General features: G+C 36.2%; 1 protein-coding gene and 1 pseudogene across 2 annotated transcripts; both read left to right on the top strand.

Moving 5' to 3' along the window:
- On the top strand, positions 1–27,517 carry LOC118059365 (probable protein phosphatase 2C 2). Of its 2 annotated transcripts, XR_012167665.1 has the most exons (7): positions 1–98; positions 24,611–25,195; positions 25,495–25,671; positions 26,405–26,575; positions 26,673–26,852; positions 26,951–27,231; positions 27,346–27,517. XR_012167665.1 is itself a non-coding variant. In XM_073403916.1 (6 exons), exons 1-6 carry the CDS (start codon positions 30–32, stop codon positions 27,107–27,109), a joined length of 1,341 nt encoding a protein of 446 aa, XP_073260017.1. In that variant the 5' UTR covers positions 1–29; the 3' UTR covers positions 27,110–27,517. The 2 variants fall into 2 exon arrangements, 1 of the variants encoding a protein (XP_073260017.1); XM_073403916.1 differs by having other exon boundaries at positions 26,951–27,517.
- On the top strand, positions 3,609–8,480 carry LOC140954448 (uncharacterized; annotated as a pseudogene).
- Positions 27,518–27,782: the final 265 nt, after the last annotated feature.

The following is a 27,782-nucleotide window of genomic DNA, read 5'->3' as shown; positions in this document are numbered from 1 at the left end:
CTAGCGCACACAAAATTCTTGTCAAAACAATGAAAGATGTAGAGGATTTTCTATGGGGTTTCTCTATTATTTCTCTTGCTCTATACTTTCTTCGAAGACTAAGAAAGCTTGTCCTGATCATTTCAAAAATTGTCCTGATCAAATATTTCAAAAATGCATTCCCGACAATGAGGTAAGTAATGTCATTAAACTTTGTCATTCTGAAGCATGTGGGAGTCAATTCTCATCAAGAGAGACGACTGCAAAAATCTTACAAAATAGATTTTATTGGCCCACCATGTTCAAGGACACACATGCATTCTGCAAAACTTGTGAAAATTGTCAAAAAGTTGATACTGGTCAAAAAGTTTTGCTTTATAATTCTCAACTCCATTTATTTCCTGAAAAACTAAGATCAAGATGGAGCGGTCCATTTATTTTGAAACATGTGTATCCTTATGGGGCCCTTGATATTGAGAATCCAAAGAATGACAATGTTTTGAAGGTAAATGAACATCGTTTAAAAGCTTACTTTGATGAGTTTCCTAGTGAAAATGAATCCATTGGTTTGAATAATCTTATTGATAAAGGTTGATTATTTTGTTTTTCTCACATTTTTTTTTGTTGCTTTTTAGTGTGACTTTTGTTTTGCTAGTCTCTCACCCCGGTCAAATGGCGGATAACGGTACTCCGTGACTTAAGTCGGTTCTTTCAGTTTCCCAAATAACTGATATCTGTATATGTTTGTATAATTCTTAGCTCTTTCTTCCTTCTTTGAATCGCTTCTCTAATTCTCTTTTGAAAATGGACACCACTCTTGAAAAGTTGAAAAGGTATTTTCCCGCTTTGCCTCCAAATGCGATTAATAAAATTTACCGTGCTAGGTGTGAAAGATTACGGTTGTTAATGAATCATGGAATTCCTGAAGATATTCGCTGGCTAATTGAAGCAAAGGTCCGATTATCAAGTGAGTCATCCAATTCTTTCATTTCACACATGCCTGGAACAGGTAAAAGCACTTTTGCAAAGAAACGTCGTGCAAAACGACTGAAAGTCTGTCATCGATGTGCCAGATGGACTTGTAATACGACATGTCGTTCTTTAGGAATGGTATCTGTAAACCGTGAAGATAAGATACAATTCATTAAGGATGGCCTGAGTAAGGGGTCTTTAGATAATCTTTTGTTGACCCTTGAGACGCATCCTAGTGGAGATGTACATCGTGTAATTCATGATTTATGGCCACAATTCCATAAAGAACATGATCGACTTAGTCTTGGGAATCTGACTAAAAAAGACCCTGTTTGCCAGTTTTTAAGAAAACTGGATGGGAAGCCTATCCCCGACCCATAGAGGGCGTTTAAGCCGTTCTTGGACGTAAAACCAAGGGAAGATGTGAGCCACAATCACAACTACCTGTACATACATGCTTTGTTAAAATAAAGTAAAAAGCTTAGATTAGATTTGAGCCTTCATCTGTGAAACCTTGTGTCTTTTGGTTTTATTAATAGCATATTATTTTGTTTTGTTACTTCTTATGTTTGTTTAAGTGTATTTCAGGTTTGTCATTGTTCGCTGTTTCAGGTGATGTCTTCTATACTCTATCTTTCTACCTTCGAACATTGAGGACAATGTCTCGTTTTGGTTGGGGGGAGAGGGTAGTACTTCAAAAAAAAAAAAAAAAAAAAAAAAAAAACTAACTTGATAACTGTTTTTGCTATTATTAAAAAACCATTTGACAAAATTGTTATTAGGATGGCAGAGTATGGAATCAATTTTATTGACTCTAGAGACGCATCTTAGTAAGTTTCATTACCAAGGTCTATCATAATACTTCTTGAAATATTCAGGTTTACAAACTCTCACATTGTTATCACTTGATTATGCTCATATACTCATTTAACAAGTATTATTAAACCTTCATTTTCACACACACACTTTAACATATGATTGTGGGTTGCACATTGGATTATTACAGTAATTATGTTCTTTTGTTGAAGGTAACAACTAAGGGTAAAGGATAGTATATAATTTGCAAAAAAAAAAAAAGAAGAAGAAAAAAAAAAAAAAAAAAGAGATAGTATTGATGATAATAAAACGTGGATAAGTTTGGTTTCGTAGCCTCCATAACCTAAGCAATTAAGCCCGAAGGGGTGTTTTAACACCTAATACCCTAAAGTCAACTGACTTGGGAGCTATTGGCCCAAAGCTTGTTACATGGGTTAAGGAGAAAAGCTTAAGGGAATCAAACATTGCACTATCTACGTATTAGTATCTGCAACCCGAGTTGTTAAGCTCGTAGGGGTGTCTCAACACCTAATGCCCTAAGACCAACTGGTCTGGGAGTCATTAGCCTAAAACTCGTTACATGGGTTAAAGATACATTGTGTTTTAAGTTGTATGTGTATATAAATAAAAAGAAAAAAAAAATAATCCCAACCCAAGGAAGTTCACCTTAAACATTTGAACATAATATTGTTTTCTTCCAACAAAAGCCCCATCATCTATGTTTTCATTGAGCACACAAAAAGAAGGTTTATTAATATCTTGTTTAAGAAGTATGAAGCAGGAATATAAATTTAATGAGAGTTTGTTTATCTGGATAGATTAATGGAAGTTGAATGATGAATGCCTTGCTTTGTGGAACTTGCAAATTGTTTCTCTATTTTAACGCTTTAGATTACTAGGGACTAGTAATAAGCTGGTTGGGGGGTGTGATTAGTACTTAAAAGTGCATGTTTATCAAGGTTTTATATCATCATTTTGCACTTGAAGTATCAATAACTCCTTAACTAAAGTATGTTTTATAATAACAAGTTTGATATTATAAGATACCTTAATAATATTTTAATTTTAATAAGTTTCATTACCAAGTAATACAAATATTACCTCATAGTATGAACTAATTTTTCAATAAAGTCCACTTCCTGTAAATCATTATCATCTCCAGGTTGCTTGTAAATGTTGAAAATATTCATCTCCAATGTCATGTTTCCAAATGATAGCTTCATCAGTCCATTCCTACAATTAATCAATGCATTAGAAGTGGCAAGAAATGGACGTCCTAAAATGACAGGAATTGAATTACATGCTTCAACAGGTTGCGTGTCCAAGACAACAAAATCCACAGGATAAATGAATTTATCAACTTGTACCAACACATCTTCAATTATTCCTCTAGGCACTTTTACAGATCTATCGGCGAGTAAAAGAGTTACAGAGGTTGGTTTTAACTCACCTAGATTGAGACTCTGAAAAACTGAATATGGAAGTAAATTCACACTAGCTCCAAGATCAAGTAAGGCTCTTTCAATTTTATGTTCTCCAATAAAGCAAGAAATTGTAGGACAACCAGGGTCTTTATATTTCAAAGCATTATTGTTCTGAAGAATGGCACTTACTTGTTCGGCTAAAAATGCTTTCTTTTTCACATTCAATTTTCTCTTCACAGTGCACAGATCTTTCAAAAATTTAGCATAGGAAGGAACCTGTTTGTATATCGTGTAATTGCTTGGGAAAGGTTCAAAGACTTGTTAAATGCATGCCCCCACCATGGTTTTGAGATGTGGAGGTTAGTGAGTTTCTTCTACGACTCTCTTACCGCAGATTTTAAAAAGCTAGTGTCAACCATGTGTAATGGTGAGTTTTATGACAAAGAACCAAGTGAAGCCTTCGATTTTTTTGATCAATTGGCTGAAAACACAAAGCAATGGGAGACTTCTCTCCCACTTCATGTTGAGTCTAGAAACACCATTTCTCATTCAAGTGGGAAGTTCCAATTAAAAGAGACTGATGATCTTAATGCTAGATTAGCCTCATTGGCTAGGAAAGTAGAGTCTCTTGAGATTAAAAAAGTGCATGTCATGAGTGAACAACAAGAGGAAAGTTGTGTTGTTTGTGAGAGCAAAGGGCATAGGACAACTGAGTGTCCTACCATTCCAGCCTTCAAGGAAGTGCTATATGGCCAAACTTCTGATTCAAGTAATGTTAGAAAGCCATTTTCAAACCAAGTAGGCAATCCCTACTCTGAGACCTATAATCCTGGATGGAGGAACCACCCAAATTTTGGATGGAGAAATGAGGGCTCTTCAGTACCTCAAACATTTCAACCTCCACCCCAACCATTTCATGCTCCCACACATAACACGTACCAACCACCTCATAAGAGATCCCTAGAGGATACTCTTCAACAATTCATGCAAACACAAGGAGGAATCAACAACCAAGCTTACAAATTTCAAGACCAGACCAATAGGACCTTAGATGACATTCGAAGTCAACTAACCAAGTTGACTCAATCACTAAGCATTCAAGAGAAGGGAAAGATCCCAGCTCAACCAATGCCAAATCCTAGAGGTCAGGTACACATGAGTGAATCTTCACTTGGTGAACCTTCAAACCATGAACAAGTCCAAGCCATCACTAACCCTTAGAAGTGGAAAGATTGTTGACAAAGCTATAGGTTTTGGGATTCCTAAAGGTATTGTGGAGGAGAAATCTAGGGAGAGTGAAGAGGGAATCAAAACACAAGTGACAAATGAGAGTTTGAGTGACAAAGAAGGCGAGATAAATGAGAAAGAGATGAGTGAGAAAGGAGATGATTCAAGAAAAATTAGAGTCAAAGTGAGTGATTTAGAATTTGTTCCTAGAGCACCATTTCCACAGAGGTTAGGGAAACCTAAACATGATCTTGTGAACTCGGAAATCTATGAATTGTTCAAACAAGTGAAAGTCAACATTCCACTCCTTGATGCAATTAAACAAGTCCCATCTTATGCAAAGTTCCTTAAGGACTTATGCACAGTCAAAAGGAGATTGAATGTGAAAGAAAGAGCCTTTCTAACTGAGCATGCTAGTGCCATCATCCAGTTTAAGACCCCTCCCAAATACAAAGATCCTGGTTGTCCTACCATTTCATGCATTATTGGAAGTCATAAGATAGACCAAGCTTTGTTGGATTTAGGAGGCAAGTGTGAATTTGATACCCTACACTGTTTACGAACAGTTAGGTTTAGGAGAAATCAAGCCTACTCGAATCACCCTTCAATTAGCTGATAGGTCAATCAAAGATTCCTAGGGGTATTGTTGAGGATGTGTTGGTCCAAGTAGATAAATTCTACTTTCCTGTTGATTTTGTAGTGTTAGACACCGCACCTATTCAAGGTTCTAATGCTCCCATCCCAGTCATCTTAGGTAGACCTTTCCTAGCTACATCCAATGCTTTAATTAACTGTAGGAATGGGGTGATGAAATTGTCTTTTGGGAATATGACTGTGGAGATGAACATATTCAATGTCTCCAAACAAATTGGTGAACATGAGGACATTAGAGAGGTAGATTTGATCCAAACAATTTGTCAAGAACACTTTGAGAGAGAATGGGTAAAGGATCCATTGGAAAGAACTTTAATTCATGATGAAAGACTTTATTCTTTGGAATGTGTTGATGAGGAAGTAAAAGAACTCGAGACTTATCTGGATCCAATGCCTATTATGTCAATAGGTCAATGGACCCCATCGTTTGAGCCTTTGATTTCACCCCAAGTGAAAGTGGAGGCATCTCTTGTCCGACCTTATAAACCAGAAAGGAAGCCTTTACCGAGTGATCTTAAGTATGCATTTCTAGGGGAAGATGAATCATATCCTATTGTGATTTCATCAAAACTTAGCATAGAGCAGGAACAAGAACTTTTGAGAGTGGTGAGAAAACACAAGAAAGCAATTGGGTGGACAATCACTGACTTGAAAGGAATTAGCCCTCTTTTATGTACACATAGAATTTATCTTGAAGAAGAGGCTAAATCTGTGAGGCAAATGCAAAGACGACTGAACCCAAACATGAAGGAAGTAGTGAGAGGTGAAGTGCTTAAACTGCTTGATGCGGGTATCATTTACCCCATTGCAAACTCAAAATGGGTTAGTCCAACCCAAGTTGTTCCTAAAAAATCTGGAGTCACGGTAGTGAAGAATGAAAATAATGAGCTAGTACCAACTAGAATCCAAACTGGATGGCGTATGTGCATTGATTATCGTAAGTTGAACATGGTGACCAGGAAGGACCATTTTCCGCTTCCATTTTTAGACCAAGTGCTTGAAAGAGTAGCCGGAAGAGCTTTCTATTGTTTTCTTGATGGATACTCAGGTTACAACCAAATTGAGATTTCTTTAGAAGACCAAGAAAAAAACCACTTTCACTTGTCCTTTTGGTACCTATGCTTATAGAAAAATGCCTTTTGGCTTGTGTAATGCACCAGCCACTTTTCAAAGGTGTATGATGAGTATCTTTAGTGACATGGTGGAAAATTTTTTGGAAGTTTTCATGGATGATTTTTCAGTTTATGGGGATTCTTATGAGTTGTGTCTAATGCATTTAGAAAAAGTTCTTGAAAGATGTGAAGAGAGCAATCTTGTACTTAATTGGGAGAAGTGTCATTTTATGGTGACACATGGCATTGTCTTAGGTCACATTGTTTCTTCAAAAGGGATAGAGGTGGATAAGTCAAAAGTTGAAGTCATTCAAAAATTACCTACCCCTAGAACAGTGAAAGATGTGAGATCCTTTTTAGGACACGCTGGTTTCTATCGAAGATTCATTCATTCTTTTAGTACCATTGCCAAACCATTGTGTAACTTGTTGTCACAAGATGTCCAATTTGATTGGACATCAAAAATGTCAAGAAGCTTTTGAAAAGCTTAAAGGGTTGTTGACCACTGCACCAATCATGCAAGCTCCTGATTGGTCTTTACCATTTGAACTGATGTGTGATGCTAGTGATTTTGCGGTTGGGGCTGTTTTAGGGCAAAGAAAAGATAAGAAGCCTCATGTCATTTATTATGCTAGCAAGACTTTGAATGATGCTCAATTGAATTACACTACAACCGAAAAAGAACTATTAGCTGTGGTCTTTGCATTAGACAAGTTCAGGTCTTATTTGGTTGGATCTCTTGTTATTGTTTTCACTGATCATGCAGCATTGAAATACTTGCTCACAAAACAGGATGCCAAGCCACGTTTGATTCGATGGATCCTCCTACTCCAAGAGTTTAACCTTGAAATTCGAGATAAAAAGGGAGTAGAGAATGTAGTGGCTGATCATTTGTCCCGTCTTTCAAGCTATGAGACCACAACTGATGAATCTCCAATAAATGAATTCTTTGCTGATGAAAATTTATTTTGTGCAGGTACTGTTTCCTACATTGGCTCTCCATGGTATGCTGACATAGCAAATTACCTAGCCACAAGTCAGATTCCTTCTCATTGGTCTAAACTTGATAAACAAAAATTCTTGCGCAACGTGCGTACTTTTTTTTTGGGATGACCCCTACCTATTTAAATATTGCCCTGACCAAATTGTTAGGCGGTGCATCCCTGATCATGAAATTCCAAGTGTCATTAATTTTTGTCATGCATTAGCCTGTGGTGGGCATTTCTCTTCCAAGAAAACCACTGTCAAGATCTTGCAATGTGGTTTTTATTGGCCCACTATGTTCAAAGATGTCCATGCCTTCTGTGTTGCATGTGACCGATGCCAACGACTAGGTAACCTCACTAGGCGTAACATGATGCCCCTTAACCCCATTCTTGTTTTGGAAATATTTGATTGTTGGGGGATTGATTTCATGGGACCTTTTCCAAGTTCATTTGGCTACCACTTCATCCTTGTAGCTGTTGATTATGTGTCTAAATGGGTGGAGGCCATTGCATCTCGCACCAATGACCATCGAGTTGTTGTCAAATTCTTGAAAGAAAATATTTTCTCTCGTTTTGGCATGCCCCGGGCTATGATTAGTGATGGGGGAAAGCATTTTTTGTAACAAGCCCGTTGGGATGTTGATGAGAAAATATGGTGTAATTCACAAGGTCAGTACCCCATATCACCCACAGACTAGTGGCCAAGCTGAGTTGGCAAATAGGGAGATCAAGAACATTTTAGAGAAAACAGTCAATCCAAACCGTAAGGATTGGTCCCTACGACTAGTTGATGCTTTGTGGGCATATCGCACTGCTTACAAGACCTCTTTAGGAATGTCTCCTTATAGGCTAGTTTATGGAAAACCTTGTCATCTCCCTGTTGAGATTGAGCATCGTGCATATTGGGCCATCCGGCAATTCAATGACAATGAAAACGAGGTTGAAAAAAATAGAAAGCTTCAATTGGATGAATTAGAGGAGCTGAGAAATGATGCATTTGAAAAATGCAAAAATTTCAAAACATAAGATGAAAGCTTTGCATGATAAACATATTTTTAGAAAATCCTTTCATGTTGGTCAAAAGGTTCTCTTGTATAATTCACGATTACATCTCTTTCCTGGGAAGTTGAGGACAAAATGGATTGGTCCATTTGTGATTAAATCCATCTCTGAGCATGGTGCATTTGAGGTAGAAAATCCTACGAATGGAAATGTTTTCAAAGTAAATGGTCATCGATTGAAACTTTATCTTGAAAACGTTGTGGCTGAAGTTGAGACATTGGATCTTGAAGATCCAATACCATTGTAGTATCAGAAGTAATGAGTTTTTATTTTTATTTTATTTTTCATTTTCATTTTTATTTTCTTTCTTCCATCTCTTATATTTTCTTGTTCATGCATTAGGGACAATGCATAATTTTCAGTTGGGGGGTGTGAGGTTCTTTATTTTCACAAAAAAATAAAAAATAAAAAAAAAATCAATGTTTTCTTTTAGTTGTGATATGCAGGTTAAAAAAAAAAAATCAAGCAAGAAGTCAGCTCATGTCCAAGTCAATCAGACATTCATCCTTGAAAACAAAAGGGGAGTAACAGTTTTCTAATCGTTATACTTTTCTTCTCTTTCTTTTTTTTATTGAGGATAATGTAAAACTTAATTTTAGATATTTGATTATGTTGAATGCTTGAGATAACCATGCTTGTTTAAAAAAAAAAAAAAAAATTGCATTCGAATGTGAATGAGACTTGTTTAGGATCAACATTACATTTTTGGATTTATTATTGTGTTGAACATTGCATGCTTTAATTTGGGATAGATAATATCTTATAAAGCAAGATATAGCATACTTTTTTAAAAAGATTATTGAAGTACATCTTTCCTTGTAAAAGTTGTGTGAGTTGTGCGATTATGCATGAAAGATGAGTGTGATGCTTTACTTGTGATTATCCCTTTTGATCTAGTCCTAAACAAGGTTTAAGTAAATAAAGTAATAATTATTACACAAATAAATAAATAAATGTGTACAAAGTTCTATCTACTCCAATGTTTTGAGTTGTTCAGTAACTAGGGGTATTCATCACAAATGTTTATCTTTACGTCAAAAGGCAGCTTGAAATATGAGTATGCAAAGCACTTTAAGTTTGTGACTTTGTGAGTAACCGGGTGCATTCATCACAAATGTTTGTATTCGCGTCAAAAGGGAAGTGACCACTTAAAGAAAAAGAATAAATAATATCTTAAAAAAAAAAAAAAAAAAAAAAAAAAAAAGGGAAAAAATATATATAGATATTTCTTTAGTTTGCTACCTTGTTTGTAGTAGTGAAAAGGGAAGATTACAAGTTTGAGTTTTCGCGTGAATCAATTATGTTGGTTGCATGATAAATACGATTGAATTTGGAATTTTGTATGGATGTTTTGACTTAGAGAATGTGAGTATGCTTATTTTTTCTTTATTTGCTATTGTGTGCACCAAGTTAAAGATACCAATGTTTGCATGATAGGTCATTTAAGTGTGATGAGTCGAGCCTAATTATGTTATTATTATTGTTTTTATTTTAAAGGTTTTATGTTTTGTTTTGCTTGAGGACTAGCAAAATCTAAGTTGGGGGTGTGATTGTGCATCAAAAGTATCATTAAGTCTTTTATTTTACATATGTATTTATTGTTTTTATTTGGGTTTTTATAATAAGTGATGTGCTTTTTAGTAATGAAGTTTCTTTTTAATGTTTCGATAGGTTTTTTGGAGCTTAAATGAATTATTTCAGAAAATTCAACGTCGGAATTCAGAACAAAGAATTGAAGAGAAATTTAGTTTGAAGATTGAAGCAAATCTTGGTTCAAATAAGTGCTCCAAATTTGCCCAAAAAATCAATTATTTTCCAATTCTAGAAAAGAATATCATATGATCCATTTCAAGCCCAAAACTTACCTTATGTTGTGTGCAAACTTCAACCATCAAACACTCAAGGTTTCAATGTCAATCTTAGCCCAAATAATAGGTACAATTGTATACTTATTTGATGTTTAAATCCAACCCCAAATCAGCCCCCAAATCAGCCTCCAAATCAGTCCAAGCACAATCCATGATCTTACATGTCCACACAACAAATAATATTTGATTTATTTTGGGCAATTAATTGATTCAAGAGGGCAAGCACATGGATGGAAAGCTGGAGGGGACATTGTGACATTATTTTGGGTCAACAAGAAGAAAGAAACAGCTCATAAAGGAGGAAGAAAAACGTGCACCAAAGTGTTCTCTAAGCTGGCCTGATTTAATTTTCCAGAACATCTTTCGGTGTTTTGCCCATAACTTTTGACTCAGATGTCCAAATGAGCTGTTCTTTAATGATCTGGAAATCTCATAGAATTGCCTATAAATATGTCTCTAATAGCCATCTCCAGGGGAGGCTTCTAAGAGGGTCGAATTGCTGTCCAAATTTAGAGTCAGATTTGTGTCCGAATTTTTACTGAAATTCTGTTGTGTTCTTCTTTGTAGATTTCGGTTCTTTAGTTTGTAAAACTTATTATTTCAGTTTGATTCAAGTTATTTCATGTTTATTCAAGTGTTCTTACATATAAATCATGGTTGGCTAATCTCTTTCTTGGATCCAAATCAAGGATGATGGTGATTGAGGTGAGTTCTTTAAGATATAAATGAATCTTAATGTTTATCTTCTCATTTTCTTCATGAATGTTTTATTATTGCAAAGAAATTTTAGAAATCATTTAGGTAATGTTATAATCTTGAATTTTTATGCACAAACCTTAGTTTTGGTATAGAGATTGCTTGATTCAATGTCTTACTTAATTTGAAAGTACTTGTTCATTCTTAAGCAATAATTAATCTTCATCAATTTAAACTTCATTGTAATATCTTCCGATCTAATATCACCATCGTTGATATTTGGTTGAGTTATCTTATATATGTTGAAGAAATCACCAATACATCACCATTAAAATTGATTTGGACCAAGACTTACTTTTTCTTGTCTTTTAAAAATCTATTTACACTTTTTTCATCTTTGAAAACAAATCCATCAATTATTTTCAACCAAGTTATTGTTAATTTAATTTCTCTTGAGTTTTTTTTGTTGTTACCTAGCTTATTTTCCAGATCTAGCTCTCTGTGGATATGACCTCGATCTTACCGAGTTAATTGCTACATCGCACACTCGTGCACTTGCGAGTTAAAACAAGCCGATCATAAAAAGCGGTCAAGCAATTTTGTTGAAAATACTTGTTAAATGATCGGGTCACAGGTTTCCAGCCGATATACTGAGTTTATGAACAGATAATAGTAATAATAATAATAATAATAATAACAACAACAACAATAATAAAGAAGAGAAGGAAGAAATTAATGAGAACTTTGAGATGAGAGATTAATGTAAGGATTAAACAACGATAAAAACAAATGTCAAGGTTAGAGGATCCACTAATGGTACTTCAAACAAGTATAATATAAACTCTTATTACTCAATTGGAAACCACACATAAAGGAGGTTCCAATCAGATTATAAATTGTTAACATGATTACATTAGTTATCTTATTCGAATAAAGCTAATACTTGTAAATGTTGGCAGGCATTCATGATTATAACTTATGTTAACAACAAATCAAGTCCCTTTCATAGCTCAGGTGTCGGTTATACCATACAATATGGGCTATGAAAGTACCAAGTATTTGTTGTACCAAGTGTTATACAACATAAATCTAGATTAACCATTTAACAAGCAAAGTATTAAAAGTGAACAAGATAACAAATATAAAACATGTTAGTATCCAACGTTAAGGTCCATATTAAGTTTATATTATACTTATTCTTACACCATTAGTGTACCCTTTTCACCTTGACATAATTAACTTAACTAAACATAATGAAAGAAAGAAACATAAATAAACAAGATAAGAACATAAATGAGAAAGAAGTTAACTAAGTAAAAGAAAGGAAATGAAGTGCATAAACTTGATATTAATGAAAGCAAGACATAAGCAATACAAAGAGAGAAAGCAAGAGCATGATCTTGATCTGGAAACCAAGATGCCTCAATACATGGTAAGTGCCTCCTTTTATAGGCCAAAATTTGGAACTATTGATTTGTTGACTAATTGATGAGTGGGTAGCCACATCTTGACTAGATAACAATCCTTATCTTCTTGTCTGATCAAGACGTCATTGCTAACATCATAATTTGCCCAGAATCCTCAAGAATGTTCTAGGAAATTGTCTCAGCTTTCCAACAAAAAAAAGATGAGGTCATTTGGACTTCTAGAACTCAAGATATGGGGTAGATTAATGACCAAAAGCTTTCCAACAAAAACTTTAGACCAAAAGACTTAATGATACTTTTGATGCACAATCACACCCCCCAACTTAGATTTTGCTAGTCCTCAAGCAAAACAAAACATAAAACCTTTGAAATAAAAAGAATAATAATAACATAATTAGGCTCGACTCATCACACTTAAAGGACCTATCATGCAAACATTGGTATCTTTAACTTAGTGTACACAATACCAAATAAAGAAAAATAAGCATACTCACATTCTCTAAATCAAACATCCATACAAAATTCCAAATTCAATCGTATTTATCATGCAACCAACATAATTGATTCACGCGAAAACTCAACTTGTAATCTTCCCTTTTCACTACTACAAACAAGGTAGCAAACTAAAGAAATATCTATATATATTTTTTCCCTTTTTTTTTTCTTTTTTTTTTTTTTTTTTGAAGATATTATTTATTCTTTTTCTTTAAGTGGTCACTTCCCTTTTGACGCGAATACAAACATTTGTGATGAATGCACCCGGTTACTCACAAAGTCACAAATTTAAAGTGCTTTGCATACTCATATTTCAAGCTGCCTTTTGACGTAAAGATAAACATTTGTGATGAATACCCCTAGTTACTGAGCAACTCAAAACATTGGAGTAGATAGAACTTTGTACACATTTATTTATTTATTTGTGTAATAATTATTACTTTATTTACTTAAACCTTGTTTAGGACTAGATCAAAAGGGATAATCACAAGTAAAGCATCACACTCATCTTTCATGCATAATCGCACAACTCACACAACTTTTACAAGGAAAGATGTACTTCAATAATCTTTTAAAAAAAGTATGCTATATCTTGCTTTATAAGATATTATCTATCCCAAATTAAAGCATGCAATGTTCAACACAATAATAAATCCAAAAATGTAATGTTGATCCTAAACAAGTCTCATTCACATTCGAATGCAATTTTTTTTTTTTTTTTTTTAAACAAGCATGGTTATCTCAAGCATTCAACATAATCAAATATCTAAAATTTCGTCAACTCAGGCCATCCCCGGCAACGGCGCCAAAAACTTGACACGACCAAAAGCTTGATGTCTTTTCCCAAGTGCAGGAGTGTCGAAGTAATAAATAACCCGGCAAGACCGGGGTCGAACCACAGAGAGGTTAATTGTATAAATTATAAATAACAAGACAACAACAACAACAATAACGATAATAATAACAATAATAGTATTAGTAATAGTAATAATAATAATAATTCTCAGTACGTGGCGTTGTTATACCTGAGAATGATCTAAATGATCGGGTCACAGGTTTCCAGCCGATATACTGAGTTTATGAACAGATAATAGTAATAATAATAATAATAATAATAACAACAACAACAATAATAAAGAAGAGAAGGAAGAAATTAATGAGAACTTTGAGATGAGAGATTAATGTAAGGATTAAACAACGATAAAAACAAATGTCAAGGTTAGAGGATCCACTAATGGTACTTCAAACAAGTATAATATAAAACTCTTATTACTCAATTGGAAACCACACATAAAGGAGGTTCCAATCAGATTATAAATTGTTAACATGATTACATTAGTTATCTTATTCGAATAAAGCTAATACTTGTAAATGTTGGCAGGCATTCATGATTATAACTTATGTTAACAACAAATCAAGTCCCTTTCATAGCTCAGGTGTCGGTTATACCATACAATATGGGCTATGAAAGTACCAAGTATTTGTTGTACCAAGTGTTATACAACATAAATCTAGATTAACCATTTAACAAGCAAAGTATTAAAAGTGAACAAGATAACAAATATAAAACATGTTAGTATCCAACGTTAAGGTCCATATTAAGTTTATATTATACTTATTCTTACACCATTAGTGTACCCTTTTCACCTTGACATAATTAACTTAACTAAACATAATGAAAGAAAGAAACATAAATAAACAAGATAAGAACATAAATGAGAAAGAAGTTAACTAAGTAAAAGAAAGGAAATGAAGTGCATAAACTTGATATTAATGAAAGCAAGACATAAGCAATACAAAGAGAGAAAGCAAGAGCATGATCTTGATCTGGAAACCAAGATGCCTCAATACATGGTAAGTGCCTCCTTTTATAGGCCAAAATTTGGAACTATTGATTTGTTGACTAATTGATGAGTGGGTAGCCACATCTTGACTAGATAACAATCCTTATCTTCTTGTCTGATCAAGACGTCATTGCTAACATCATAATTTGCCCAGAATCCTCAAGAATGTTCTAGGAAATTGTCTCAGCTTTCCAACAAAAAAAAGATGAGGTCATTTGGACTTCTAGAACTCAAGATATGGGCTGAACACTAAATAGTGTTTGGGCTGCAGGACAGCTTCGGACTTCTTCGTTGTTCCTTCAATTTGGACTTCAAAACGACCTTTTCAAATCTTGGGCTCCTCATGAAAGTTGTAGGCTTTTGTCTTACCTTTCCATCCATATAAAGTGGACCTAAATCCGAAATCTAGAGCTCCAGATATGATCCAATTACCGAGCAATGTTCTGGTTTGGACTGCACCGACATCTCTTTTCTAAGTTTGGCCATCTCTTTGTCCTTTAACTTTCAATGCTTAAACTCATCAATCAATCCTTTTATTTATGTGATAGTCCTGCATTTAAAATGAGCATTTACCATAAATTAAGGTATCTTATAATATCAAACTTGTTATTATAAAACATGCTTTAGTTAAGGAGTTATTGATACTTCAAGTGCAAAATGATGATATAAAACCTTGATAAACATGCACTTTTAAGTACTAATCACACCCCCCAACCAGCTTATTACTAGTCCCTAGTAATCTAAAGCGTTAAAATAGAGAAACAATTTGCAAGTTCCACAAAGCAAGGCATTCATCATTCAACTTCCATTAATCTATCCAGATAAACAAACTCTCATTAAATTTATATTCCTGCTTCATACTTCGTAAACAAGATATTAATAAACCTTCTTTTTGTGTGCTCAATGAAAACATAGATGATGGGGCTTTTGTTGGAAGAAAACAATATTATGTTCAAATGTTTAAGGTGAACTTCCTTGGGTTGGGATTTTTTTCTTCTTTTTTTTTTTTTTTTTTTTTTTTTTTTCTTTTTTTTTTCTTTTTATTTATATACACATACAACTTAAAACACAATGTATCTTTAACCCATGTAACGAGTTTTAGGCTAATGACTCCCAGACCAGTTGGTCTTAGGGCATTAGGTGTTGAGACACCCCTACGAGCTTAACAACTCGGGTTGCAGATACTGATACGTAGATAGTGCAATGTTTGATTCCCTTAAGCTTTTCTCCTTAACCCATGTAACAAGCTTTGGGCCAATAGCTCCCAAGTCAGTTGACTTTAGGGTATTAGGTGTTAAAACACCCCTTCGGGCTTAATTGCTTAGGTTAGGGAGGCTACGAAACCAAACTTATCCACGTTTTATTATCATCAATACTATCTCTTTTTTTTTTTTTTCTTTTTTTTTTTTTTTTTTTTTTTTGCAAATTATATACTATCCTTTTCCCTTAGTTGTTACCTTCAACAAAAGAACATAATTAATGTAATAATCCAATGTGCAACCCACAATCATATGTTAAAGTGTGTGTGTGAAAATGAAGGTTTAATAATACTTGTTAAATGAGTATAGGAGCAGAATCAAGTGATAACAATGTGAGAGTTTGAAAACCTGAATATTTCAAGAAGTATTATGATAGACCTTGGTAATGAAACTTACTAAGATGCGTCTCTAGAGTCAATAAAATTGATTCCATACTCTGCCATCCTAATAACAATTTTGTCAAATGGTTTTAATAATAGCAAAAACAGTTAGCAAGTTAGTATTTTTTTTTTTTTTAAACTACTACCCTCTCCCCCCAACCAAAACGAGACATTGTCCTCAATGTTCGAAGGTAGAAAGATAGAGTATAGAAGACATCACCTGAAACAGCGAACAATGACAAACCTGAAACACACTTAAACAAACATAAGAAGTAACAAAATAATATGCTATTAATAAAACCAAAAGACACAAGGTTTCACAGATGAAGGCTCAAATCTAATCTAAGCTTTTTACTTTATTTTGACAAAGCATGTATGTACAGGTAGTTGTGATTGTGGCTCACATCTTCCCTTGGTTTTACGTCCAAGAACGGCTTAAACGCCCTCTATGGGTCGGGGATAGGCTTCCCATCCAGTTTTCTTAAAAACTGGCAAACAGGGTCTTTTTCAGTCAGATTCCCAAGACTAAGTCGATCATGTTCTTTATGGAATTGTGGCCATAAATCATGAATTACACGATGCACATCTCCACTAGGATGCGTCTCAAGGGTCACTAAAAGATTATCTAAAGACCCCTTACTCAGGCCATCCTTAATGAATTGTATCTTATCTTCACGGTTTACAGATACCATTCCTAAAGAACGACATGTTGCATTGCAAGTCCATCTGGCACATCTGTGACAAACTTTCAATCGTTTTGCACGACGTTTCTTTGCAAAAGTGCTTTTACCTGTTCCAGGCATGTGTGAAATGAAAGAATTGGAGGACTCACCTGATAATCGGACCTTTGCTTCAATTAGCCAGCGAACATCTTCAGGAATTCCATGATTCATTAACAACCGTAATCTTTCACACCTAGCACGGTAAATTTTTGTAATCACATTCTGAGGCAGAGCGGGAAAATACCTTTTCAACTTTTCAAGAGTGGTGTCCATTTTCAAAAGAGAATTGGAGACGAGATTCAAAGAAGGGAAAAAGAGCACAGAATTGTACAAATATATACAGATATCAGTTATTTGGGAAACTGAAAGAACCGACTTATGTCACGGAGTACCGTTATCCGCCATTTGACCGGGGTGAGAGACTAGAAAGCTTTTGTCCTAGTGGAGATGTGCCTAAACCGTGCTAGGTGAAACGATCAGAAAGAGGACAATTGCCCATATAAATGCCAAAAACTTGACACGACCAAAAGCTTGATGTCTTTTCCCAAGTGCAGGAGTGTCGAAGTAATAAATAACCCGGCAAGACCGGGGTCGAACCACAGAGAGGTTAATTGTATAAATTATAAATAACAAGACAACAACAACAACAATAACGATAATAATAACAATAATAGTATTAGTAATAGTAATAATAATAATAATTCTCAGTACGTGGCGTTGTTATACCTGAGAATGATCTAAATGATCGGGTCACAGGTTTCCAGCCGATATACTGAGTTTATGAACAGATAATAGTAATAATAATAATAATAATAATAACAACAACAACAATAATAAAGAAGAGAAGGAAAGAAATTAATGAGAACTTTGAGATGAGAGATTAATGTAAGGATTAAACAACGATAAAAACAAATGTCAAGGTTAGAGGATCCACTAATGGTACTTCAAACAAGTATAATATAAACTCTTATTACTCAATTGGAAACCACACATAAAGGAGGTTCCAATCAGATTATAAATTGTTAACATGATTACATTAGTTATCTTATTCGAATAAAGCTAATACTTGTAAATGTTGGCAGGCATTCATGATTATAACTTATGTTAACAACAAATCAAGTCCCTTTCATAGCTCAGGTGTCGGTTATACCATACAATATGGCTATGAAAGTACCAAGTATTTGTTGTACCAAGTGTTATACAACATAAATCTAGATTAACCATTTAACAAGCAAAGTATTAAAAGTGAACAAGATAACAAATATAAAACATGTTAGTATCCAACGTTAAGGTCCATATTAAGTTTATATTATACTTATTCTTACACCATTAGTGTACCCTTTTCACCTTGACATAATTAACTTAACTAAACATAATGAAAGAAAGAAACATAAATAAACAAGATAAGAACATAAATGAGAAAGAAGTTAACTAAGTAAAAGAAAGGAAATGAAGTGCATAAACTTGATATTAATGAAAGCAAGACATAAGCAATACAAAGAGAGAAAGCAAGAGCATGATCTTGATCTGGAAACCAAGATGCCTCAATACATGGTAAGTGCCTCCTTTTATAGGCCAAAATTTGGAACTATTGATTTGTTGACTAATTGATGAGTGGGTGGCCATATCTTGACTTGATAACAATCCTTATCTTCTTGTCTGAACAAGACGTCATTGCTAACATCATAATTTGCCCAGAATCCTCAGGAATGTTCTAGGAAATTGTCTCAGCTTTCCAACAAAAAAAAGATGAGGTCATTTGGACTTCTAGAACTCAAGATATGGGCTGAACACTAAATAGTGTCTGGGCTGCAGGACAGCTTCGGACTTCTTCGTTGTTCCTATATTTTGGACTTGAAAACGGCCTTCTTAGATCTTGGTGTCCAAATGAAAGTTGTAGGCTTATGTTTTACCTTTCCATCCATATAAAATGGACCTAAATCCGAGATCTAGAGCTCCAGATATGATCCAATTACCAGGCACTGTTCCGGTTTGGACTGCACCGACATCTCTTTTCTAAGTTTGGCCATCTCTTTGTCCTTTAACTTTCAATGCTTAAACTCATCAATCAATCCTTTTATTTATGTGATAGTCCTGCATTTAAAATGAGCATTTACCATAAATTAAGGTATCTTATAATATCAAACTTGTTATTATAAAACATACTTTAGTTAAGGAGTTATTGATACTTCAAGTGCAAAATGATGATATAAAACCTTGATAAACATGCACTTTTAAGTACTAATCACACCCCCCAACCAGCTTATTACTAGTCCCTAGTAATCTAAAGCGTTAAAATAGAGAAACAATTTGCAAGTTCCACAAAGCAAGGCATTCATCATTCAACTTCCATTAATCTATCCAGATAAACAAACTCTCATTAAATTTATAATTCCTGCTTCATACTTCTTAAACAAGATATTAATAAACCTTCTTTTTGTGTGCTCAATGAAAAACATAGATGATGGGGCTTTTGTTGGAAGAAAACAATATTATGTTCAAATGTTTAAGGTGAACTTCCTTGGGTTGGGATTATTTTTTTTTCTTTTTATTTATATACACATACAACTTAAAACACAATGTATCTTTAACCCATGTAACGAGTTTTAGGCTAATGACTCCCAGACCAGTTGGTCTTAGGGCATTAGGTGTTGAGACACCCCTACGAGCTTAACAACTCGGGTTGCAGATACTAATACGTAGATAGTGCAATGTTTGATTCCCTTAAGCTTTTCTCCTTAACCCATGTAACAAGCTTTGGGCCAATAGCTCCCAAGTCAGTTGACTTTAGGGTATTAGGTGTTAAAACACCCCTTCGGGCTTAATTGCTTAGGTTATGGAGGCTACGAAACCAAACTTATCCACGTTTTATTATCATCAATACTATCTCTTTTTTTTTTTTTTTCTTCTTCTTCTTTTTTTTTTTTGCAAATTATATACTATCCTTTACCCTTAGTTGTTACCTTCAACAAAAGAACATAATTACTGTAATAATCCAATGTGCAACCCACAATCATATGTTAAAGTGTGTGTGTGAAAATGAAGGTTTAATAATACTTGTTAAATGAGTATATGAGCATAATCAAGTGATAACAATGTGAGAGTTTGTAAACCTGAATATTTCAAGAAGTATTATGATAGACCTTGGTAATGAAACTTACTAAGATGCGTCTCTAGAGTCAATAAAAATTGATTCCATACTCTGCCATCCTAATAACAATTTTGTCAAATGGTTTTAATAATAGCAAAAACAGTTATCAAGTTAGTTTTTTTTTTTTTTTTTTTTTTTTTTGAAGTACTACCCTCTCCCCCCAACCAAAACGAGACATTGTCCTCAATGTTCGAAGGTAGAAAGATAGAGTATAGAAGACATCACCTGAAACAGCGAACAATGACAAACCTGAAATACACTTAAACAAACATAAGAAGTAACAAAACAAAATAATATGCTATTAATAAAACCAAAAGACACAAGGTTTCACAGATGAAGGCTCAAATCTAATCTAAGCTTTTTACTTTATTTTAACAAAGCATGTATGTACAGGTAGTTGTGATTGTGGCTCACATCTTCCCTTGGTTTTACGTCCAAGAACGGCTTAAACGCCCTCTATGGGTCGGGGATAGGCTTCCCATCCAGTTTTCTTAAAAACTGGCAAACAGGGTCTTTTTTAGTCAGATTCCCAAGACTAAGTCGATCATGTTCTTTATGGAATTGTGGCCATAAATCATGAATTACACGATGTACATCTCCACTAGGATGCGTCTCAAGGGTCAACAAAAGATTATCTAAAGACCCCTTACTCAGGCCATCCTTAATGAATTGTATCTTATCTTCAAGAGTGGTGTCCATCCTTAATGAATTATCAAAAGTATCACCCCCTTTGACATTTATATGGGCAATTGTCCTCTTGCTTCTTCAGCACAATCTTGCATCCTGCAGCTCTTCCAAGCTTACCATTCCGAGAGCGTCTCCGGCTAAGTTTACAGGTACTCGCCAAACCTTCCAATCACCAGAGTCACTAAAGCACACCCTTGCTTACACCAAAGGATCACTTCAACCAGATGGTCTCACACATCACATCTGAAGAGTGTTAACGCTTGTCTCTGGGAACATTCCCCTTCGAGCATATCAACCATGCTCGGTCCGGAATGATTTATCAAGCCTCACACCAAGGCTTACAACACCCCCTCAAACGGATATTCCAAGTGTGACAGTCATTATGTGAGTATCTCAATATGATCACAAGCCCACCACTCTTCCAAGAGTCTACTCATCCAGGAGTTGCGCCTGCCCTCTGTTCCACCATAGGAACCACGCCTTACTTCTCCATGAGTCTCTCGCTCTTAGTCGTAAGAGCCCAGGTAGCTCTCCACCTTTAACCATGGGGGCAGCCCATTAAAGGTTGATCCATGTATGTCTTCATACTCTGAGTATTACAATGCCATCACCGAGCTCACCACCTTGACAAGAGTCAACTCGTTTCCAGAACCTGCGCATGCCCTCTGCTCCTTCATAGCAGCCGCGTCTTAATGCTCCACAAGTTATCCACTTATTGTCCAAGGCAAATGTCTTCTAGCTCATTGATCTTTAGCATGGGGGCAATATCCATGAAAGTCAATCCTGCATTTGTCTTCATACTCATCATAGCCACTTCATTGCCTATCCACCTGTCCACTCATATCTAGCCATCACATTGGCTCTGGGGCGTTCTGAATTGGGCTCATATCGTGGCCCACACACCTTCTCCTCTGAGGTGTCTCCGCCCGTTGTCATGCGGCGGTCTGAAATGGGCTCACATTACGGCCCTCACACCATCCATCCGAGGTGTTTCTGCTCGTCATGAGACGGCCTGAACATGGACTCATATCAAGGTCCTCACACCTTTCATCTGAGGTGTCTCCGCCTGTCATCATGAGACGACCTGATCTTGGACTCATATTATGGTCCTCACACCTTCTGTCTAAGGTGTCTTCGCCTGTCGTCATGAGACGGTCTGAACATGGACTCATATCATGGTCCTCACACCTTCTGTCTAAGGTGTCTCCGCTCATCGTCATGCAGCGGTCTGAAATCTGGGCTCATATCATGGCCCTCACACCTTTCATCTGAGGTGTCTCTGCCTGTCGTCATGAGACGACCTGATCTTGGACTCATATCATGGTCCTCACACCTTCTGTCTGAGGTGTCTCCGTCTATCGTTATGAGACGGCCTGATCTTGGACTCATATCATGGTCCTCACACCTTCTGTCTAAGGTGTCTTCGCTTGTCGTCATGAGACGGTCTGAACATGGACTCATATCATGGTCCTCACACCTTTCATCTGAGGTGTCTCTGCCTGTCATCATGAAACGACCTGATCTTGGACTCATATCATGGTCCTCACACCTTCTGTCTGAGGTGTCTTCGCCTGTCGTCATGAGATGGCCTGAACATGGACTCATACCATGGTCCTCACACCTTCTATCTAAGGTGTCTCTGTCTGTCGTCATGGGGCGGTCTGAACCAAGTCTCTAATCTTGGCCCACACACCTTCCATCTGAGGTGTCTATACTCGTCATCATGAAACGGCCACATCCTCCTTCATAGGGGATGTCTCTAGTGGCTCCAAGATTCTCTACCACCATGTGGACTTGGGAGAGATCACTACCACTGATCACATAGAAAAAGAAAGTTGCGGTGCACTCTTCACAGTTTTCCATCTCATTTTCTATGTTTGGAGCTTCTATCCCTTTCTGCTTGATAGCTCCACCCACACCAACTCTCTTTGGTGTCTTCGCCTTTCATCATAGGCGTTCGCACCCCCTCAATTAGGTGCTTCTGCAACAGCTCATCTTTCCATCCTTGCATGCATTGGAAAGGTCCTCGCTTGTTGCCTTTATCAAGAGCACAAGAGACTTCATGTTGTACAACTCTTTCTCACAGTCTCTGCTCTGAGCTTCATCTGGGAACTCTTCTTCTCCTTGCACCTATTATCTCATAACAGTACCTCGTTGGATCCTCCGGGTACTTCTGCACAATCTCCGTGTGCTCTTGTGCAATTTCAGTTCTCCAGATTTCTCCCTATTCTTTGCTTTTATGTTTGACAGCAGCTCATCCCGTCACAACATCTGTCCAAGTCAAAATAGGGTGCCAATCTTTATCCCCTTGCTGTATTTCTCTTCCATTATCAGGGTCTTCATCAATTCTCCCTTCAAGAAATCACAGTCACCAAATCTAACTTCTTTGGAGAAATCACCACTCTATCAGATCCTTGATCATACGGAACCCAATTGTTCCCCTTGTGCCGTCATCCTGCTAGTCTTCAACAGTTTCATAACAAATTGTCACATATACAAAAATAGTACTGTGTGGATGATCCTTCAACTAAGCAAGTTCCCAGGAAAGATTTGGAGGGGTCACACTGGTCCCGCTTAAAACCCAATCTCCTAGACAGAACTTCTTAGAACGTATCTATCCACCGTACTGCCTTTTTGTATATACAACCATTTGCTAGCTTTGTTGCGGCTTTCCTTTACAAGTGATCTGGGGTATCCTGGTTTTATACCTGATTTCTCAACATCTGGCGAGACTACCAGTGCTTAGATTCGTCAAGATTGGTCTTCATCAGTTTTCACTCTACACCTCTAAATGTCCACATAACCGGGTGTCCAGAGTGTCCCAATTTTACCTTCCATCAAGGCATTACATTTTCCCACTTAATAGTTCAGCACATATAATTGGGTAAACATGTGCACCTTCTTCTTCTTCATCTCCATCGACCACCATGATGACCTTCAGATGCCTCCTAATCGGGCAATCTCTCTTTAATAATTCACCACCGCCATTTTGGTCTCGAATCTCAATGATCGGACCGTACCATTGCATCCGGAATGATCAAATTAGCTGGAAACATGTCTTGAATCGTCCACATCGCACATCAGACGGCTACGATTTGATCAAAACAATTCTGGCCTAATTAACGGCTCAGATTCAATCTTAGATCCGGTTGCACGTAGGATCAGCTACACTGGATCCTATCCCTCGGCTCACGGCTCGGCTCAGCTCCAATTCGGCTCGGCTCAATTTGGCTCGGCTCGTGGCTGATGACGTGGCAGGTGGCCCCTATGCTGACATGTCCGTTGACTAGTCAATGCTTTTGCTGACTGTGTATGCTGATTTCATCCTTGCATCATGCTGATGTCATCCTTTACATGGCACGTCACTGTTCATGGCACTGTTCATATGGTTCGGGTCATCTGGTCTTCGGGTCGGGTCAACTCATCCGGGTGAAGAAGACGCGTGGCATGCGTGGGGCGCGTCTGCGCGCGTGGGCAGACGCCTTGCCGGAGAGTGATGGAGAGTGCAGCCATGTCCGACGTCCGATTTTGACGCCGTTTTCACCAGTGGCTTCGTCTCGTCCTCCTCTACAAAGTGGTATGGTCAAAACACAATTTTGACAACTTTCATTTTTGAGCAAAAATCAAACACCACTTTAACCATATGCTCTGATACCAATTGAAGGGACTACGGACACCACTTATCTCCACATTGGTATGATATTGTCCACTTTGGGCCTAAGCCCTCATGGATTTGCTCTTGGGCTATACCCCAAAAGGCCTCATACCAATGGAGATATTTGTCCATCTTTATATACCCTTGATCCTCCCCATTTCTAGCCAATGTGGGACTTTGGTTGCATACCCAACATAAGAAAGGTCATTTCTATGGCCTCGTTAAGCCTTACATCCCCTCAATCTTCTTCTCTTCCTTCTCCTCCTCTCTCATGGGTTAGCCAGTTTTTTCTTGAAAAAAGAAAGGTCCCTTTAATTAAAGACGATTCAGAAACAACTGTTCTGGTGCATGATCCAGAAAGTAACGTTTCACAAGAGAGTCAAAGTGGTGACATGAAAAGTAAAGCTTTGCATTTTGAAGAGGGAATCATGCAAGAAAGCATGGCCTGTGAAGCATATCAAAAGGGATTGCATGATAAGAGTTCACAAAAGAATTCTGATGCTTTGAAAAGGAAAGTAGGACCGGATTCCTTGAGAATAGTAAAGATTAGTGAAGGAGATCGTAGTAGGGGTGCTACCAAGCTGAAGAAGAGGCCTGGGATGCTGGTTGTGCCAGAATATTCTCCGATAGTGGAATTTTCTCGAGCAGACAGGAAGTTGGAAAATAAAGAGTTCGAGGTTCAAGGGAGAGATTTCTTCTTGGCTAGTAAGAAAGGAAGGAGAGAGGTCATGGAAGATGGGTATGGCATCATGATTGATATTTTGGGAGATGCAAAGCAGGTAGGTGATCTAACCTCCCACTCTCTGCTGGGTATTAGGTATTCCATATTTCATAAAAAAATCAATAAATTGTAACTTTAACATAAACTTGGTGGTACTTCTGTTTGAACTGCTTCGTTATAATTAAGGATTGGATTAGTTCCTAATTGGGCTTTTAGTGTTCTTCTTTTGGTGTAATTAAATCTTCATTGTTACTCTTAATTCTCCATATTTTGGTTTATTCCGGGGTTTAATTTTGGTCGATCTTTCTTGTTATGTTCAAAAGATTTTGATCCCTGCTTCTTCTATTCTGTCACTAGGCATTTTTTGCTGTCATAGATGGACATGGAGGCCGTGCCGCGGCTAACTACGTTGCTGAAAACTTAGGAAAGAACATTGTGAAAGGTCTTCAAAACGTTGGTTGCAAGGAAGACGGCCAATTAGAGGAGGCTATTCGAGGAGGCTACTTGGTTACAGATAGGGAGTTTCTTAGCCAGGTAAACTTTCAACTTTCAATGTTGAAAATGACGTTATGATGATTTGACTTAGTCTTATTGTACTACCAAGTTCGGAAAAGCATCCACATATATCTATATATCACAAATATATTGTTAGATTTGTTAATTATTTAATGAGCCAATTAATTCACCATCAATATTACTTTCTTTCTTTTTTTCATCGGGGACTAGATTAATCTAATGTTTGATTAGAGGACTTGACCAAGAGAGTTGCAGCTCAATTCCCGGTACTGCCATCTACATGGGAGAAAAAAAGAAAGAAAGAAAGCATATATGACCTGCATGTTTATTGAAAAATATATCCATGGAAGTTTGGTACATAATTTGTTGACCTCAAGGTATACTTTGACATGTTCTCGAGATTTGAAGTCTATAATTCATTTTAATTGATCCCTTTTGTTAATAAGATATCTATAATTAAAAATTAGTAAAATATTTCTGCAACAAACCATTGCTTGACAAACGCCATTAAATATACGCAGCCAGCTACCTCATAATTGTATATTTTTTACTGAAAAAGAAGAGATTAGTTTCGTTTCTTAGAACACATTAGACCAGTCTTTGATGGCATGTCCAACTTGGCAATTTAAAAACTCTGAAACTTTATATATCTCGTAAAAAATAAAAAGAATGCATGAAGCTAGATAGGCTCGCATTCGGATTGCAGTTAAATATGCTTAATTGAATTTTAATTGAATTTTGACACCTGCAGGGTGTTAGCAGTGGAGCTTGTGCAGCTAGTGTGCTGTTGAGAGATGGAGAATTACATGTTGCAAACGTAGGTGACTGTAGGGTAGTTTTAAGCAGGAATGGGGTAGCTGATGTACTCACAATTGATCATAGAGTTAGCAGAGAAGATGAGCGCCTTCGCATTGAGAATTCTGTAAGTTAAATGATATTCACTGCTTCCTATTATTATACATTAAAAAAAAAAAAAAAAGCTAAATAATAACCTAGCTAGTTACACCAATTAATTGCAGGGTGGTTTTCTACATTGCCGCAATGGGATTTGGAGAGTTCATGGGTCCCTTGCCGTTTCTAGAGCAATTGGAGACCAGCATCTGAAAGAATGGATAATTTCTGAACCTGAGATCAAAAGGGTTCCATTAACTTCAGATTGCCAGTTCCTGATATTGGCATCTGATGGCCTATGGGATAAGGTATGTTTCTATACATGTGTAAGTAGGTATTTTGGCCCCCCAAGAAAGAAAAAACAAGTTCAGGGCATGATCAATTATATTTTGTCGGGATTTTGCAGGTAAATGAGCAAGAGGCAGTAGATGTGATTTTAAAAGACAACAACAATTCAGTAGAGTCTTGCAAAAAGCTTGTAGATATGTCTTTCGGCAGAGGCAATATGGATGATATTACTGTTATGGTGATAAAACTTCAGAATTTTGTGACAAATGGTTGTTGATTAATCCTGGCGACTCGTTGAAGAAATTGAATGTAAATGGCATGATTTGCTGGCCTCCATTGATGGCTGGCCTCCACAATGAAGCGATGCTCGGATGTTCCTAAGATGAATTAGAACGAGAGGTAAAATATGTTCCCAGGTAGATATTTCGATCATCATTTAATTTCATAAGCGCTTTTTTCTTCTCAGACATGCAAAGCAAATCATTTTTATTTTGTTTTTTTTTGTTTTTTTAGGACAGGCCCATATTTTGACCGGTTTGGCTGGCTTATTTCTATGTACAATGAAGCTCTTATGTTGATGTTTCTCTTTTCTTAACTCATGTTATAATGTCCATTTGGCTTTCAATCCCATGTACAAATAATTTGTTTTTACTAACAATTAATAAATACAAAAATTAAAAATTTTCATCAATGTCCAAAATTAAAATATAATTTATTTTTTAATAAATTACCATGGTCATACTATAGACTATAATTTGCCGACGATAAGATATTCTATTACCATATTATGATATTTCATGAATTATTATACGCGACTTATAGCTTATAGTTTAGTCAAAACTTTTACTTAACATTTAACTTTTGTTTATGCTTCCTTGAGATGAATAACGAAAGAAAAATAGAAAGGCAAATCTTAATATAACACAAAACAATAAAATAATAGCTTTAAT

Source organism: Populus alba, chromosome 13 (genome assembly GCF_005239225.2).
Source record: "Populus alba chromosome 13, ASM523922v2, whole genome shotgun sequence".
NCBI classification, from domain to species: Eukaryota; Viridiplantae; Streptophyta; class Magnoliopsida; order Malpighiales; family Salicaceae; genus Populus; species Populus alba.
Note: the sequence above shows the minus strand (reverse complement) of the source record. Positions and strands in the feature narration are given on the sequence as shown.

Excerpts from the sequence above, each read along its gene's own strand:
- LOC118059365 (XM_073403916.1), top strand. The coding sequence starts at position 30 with ATGAAAGATGTAGAGGATTTTCTATGGGGTTTCTCTATTATTTCTCTT. Across the intron at positions 25,196-25,494 it reads TTTTGGGAGATGCAAAGCAG|GCATTTTTTGCTGTCATAGA; the intron begins GTAGGTGATCTA and ends TTCTGTCACTAG. Across the intron at positions 26,853-26,950 it reads CTGATGGCCTATGGGATAAG|GTAAATGAGCAAGAGGCAGT; the intron begins GTATGTTTCTAT and ends GGGATTTTGCAG.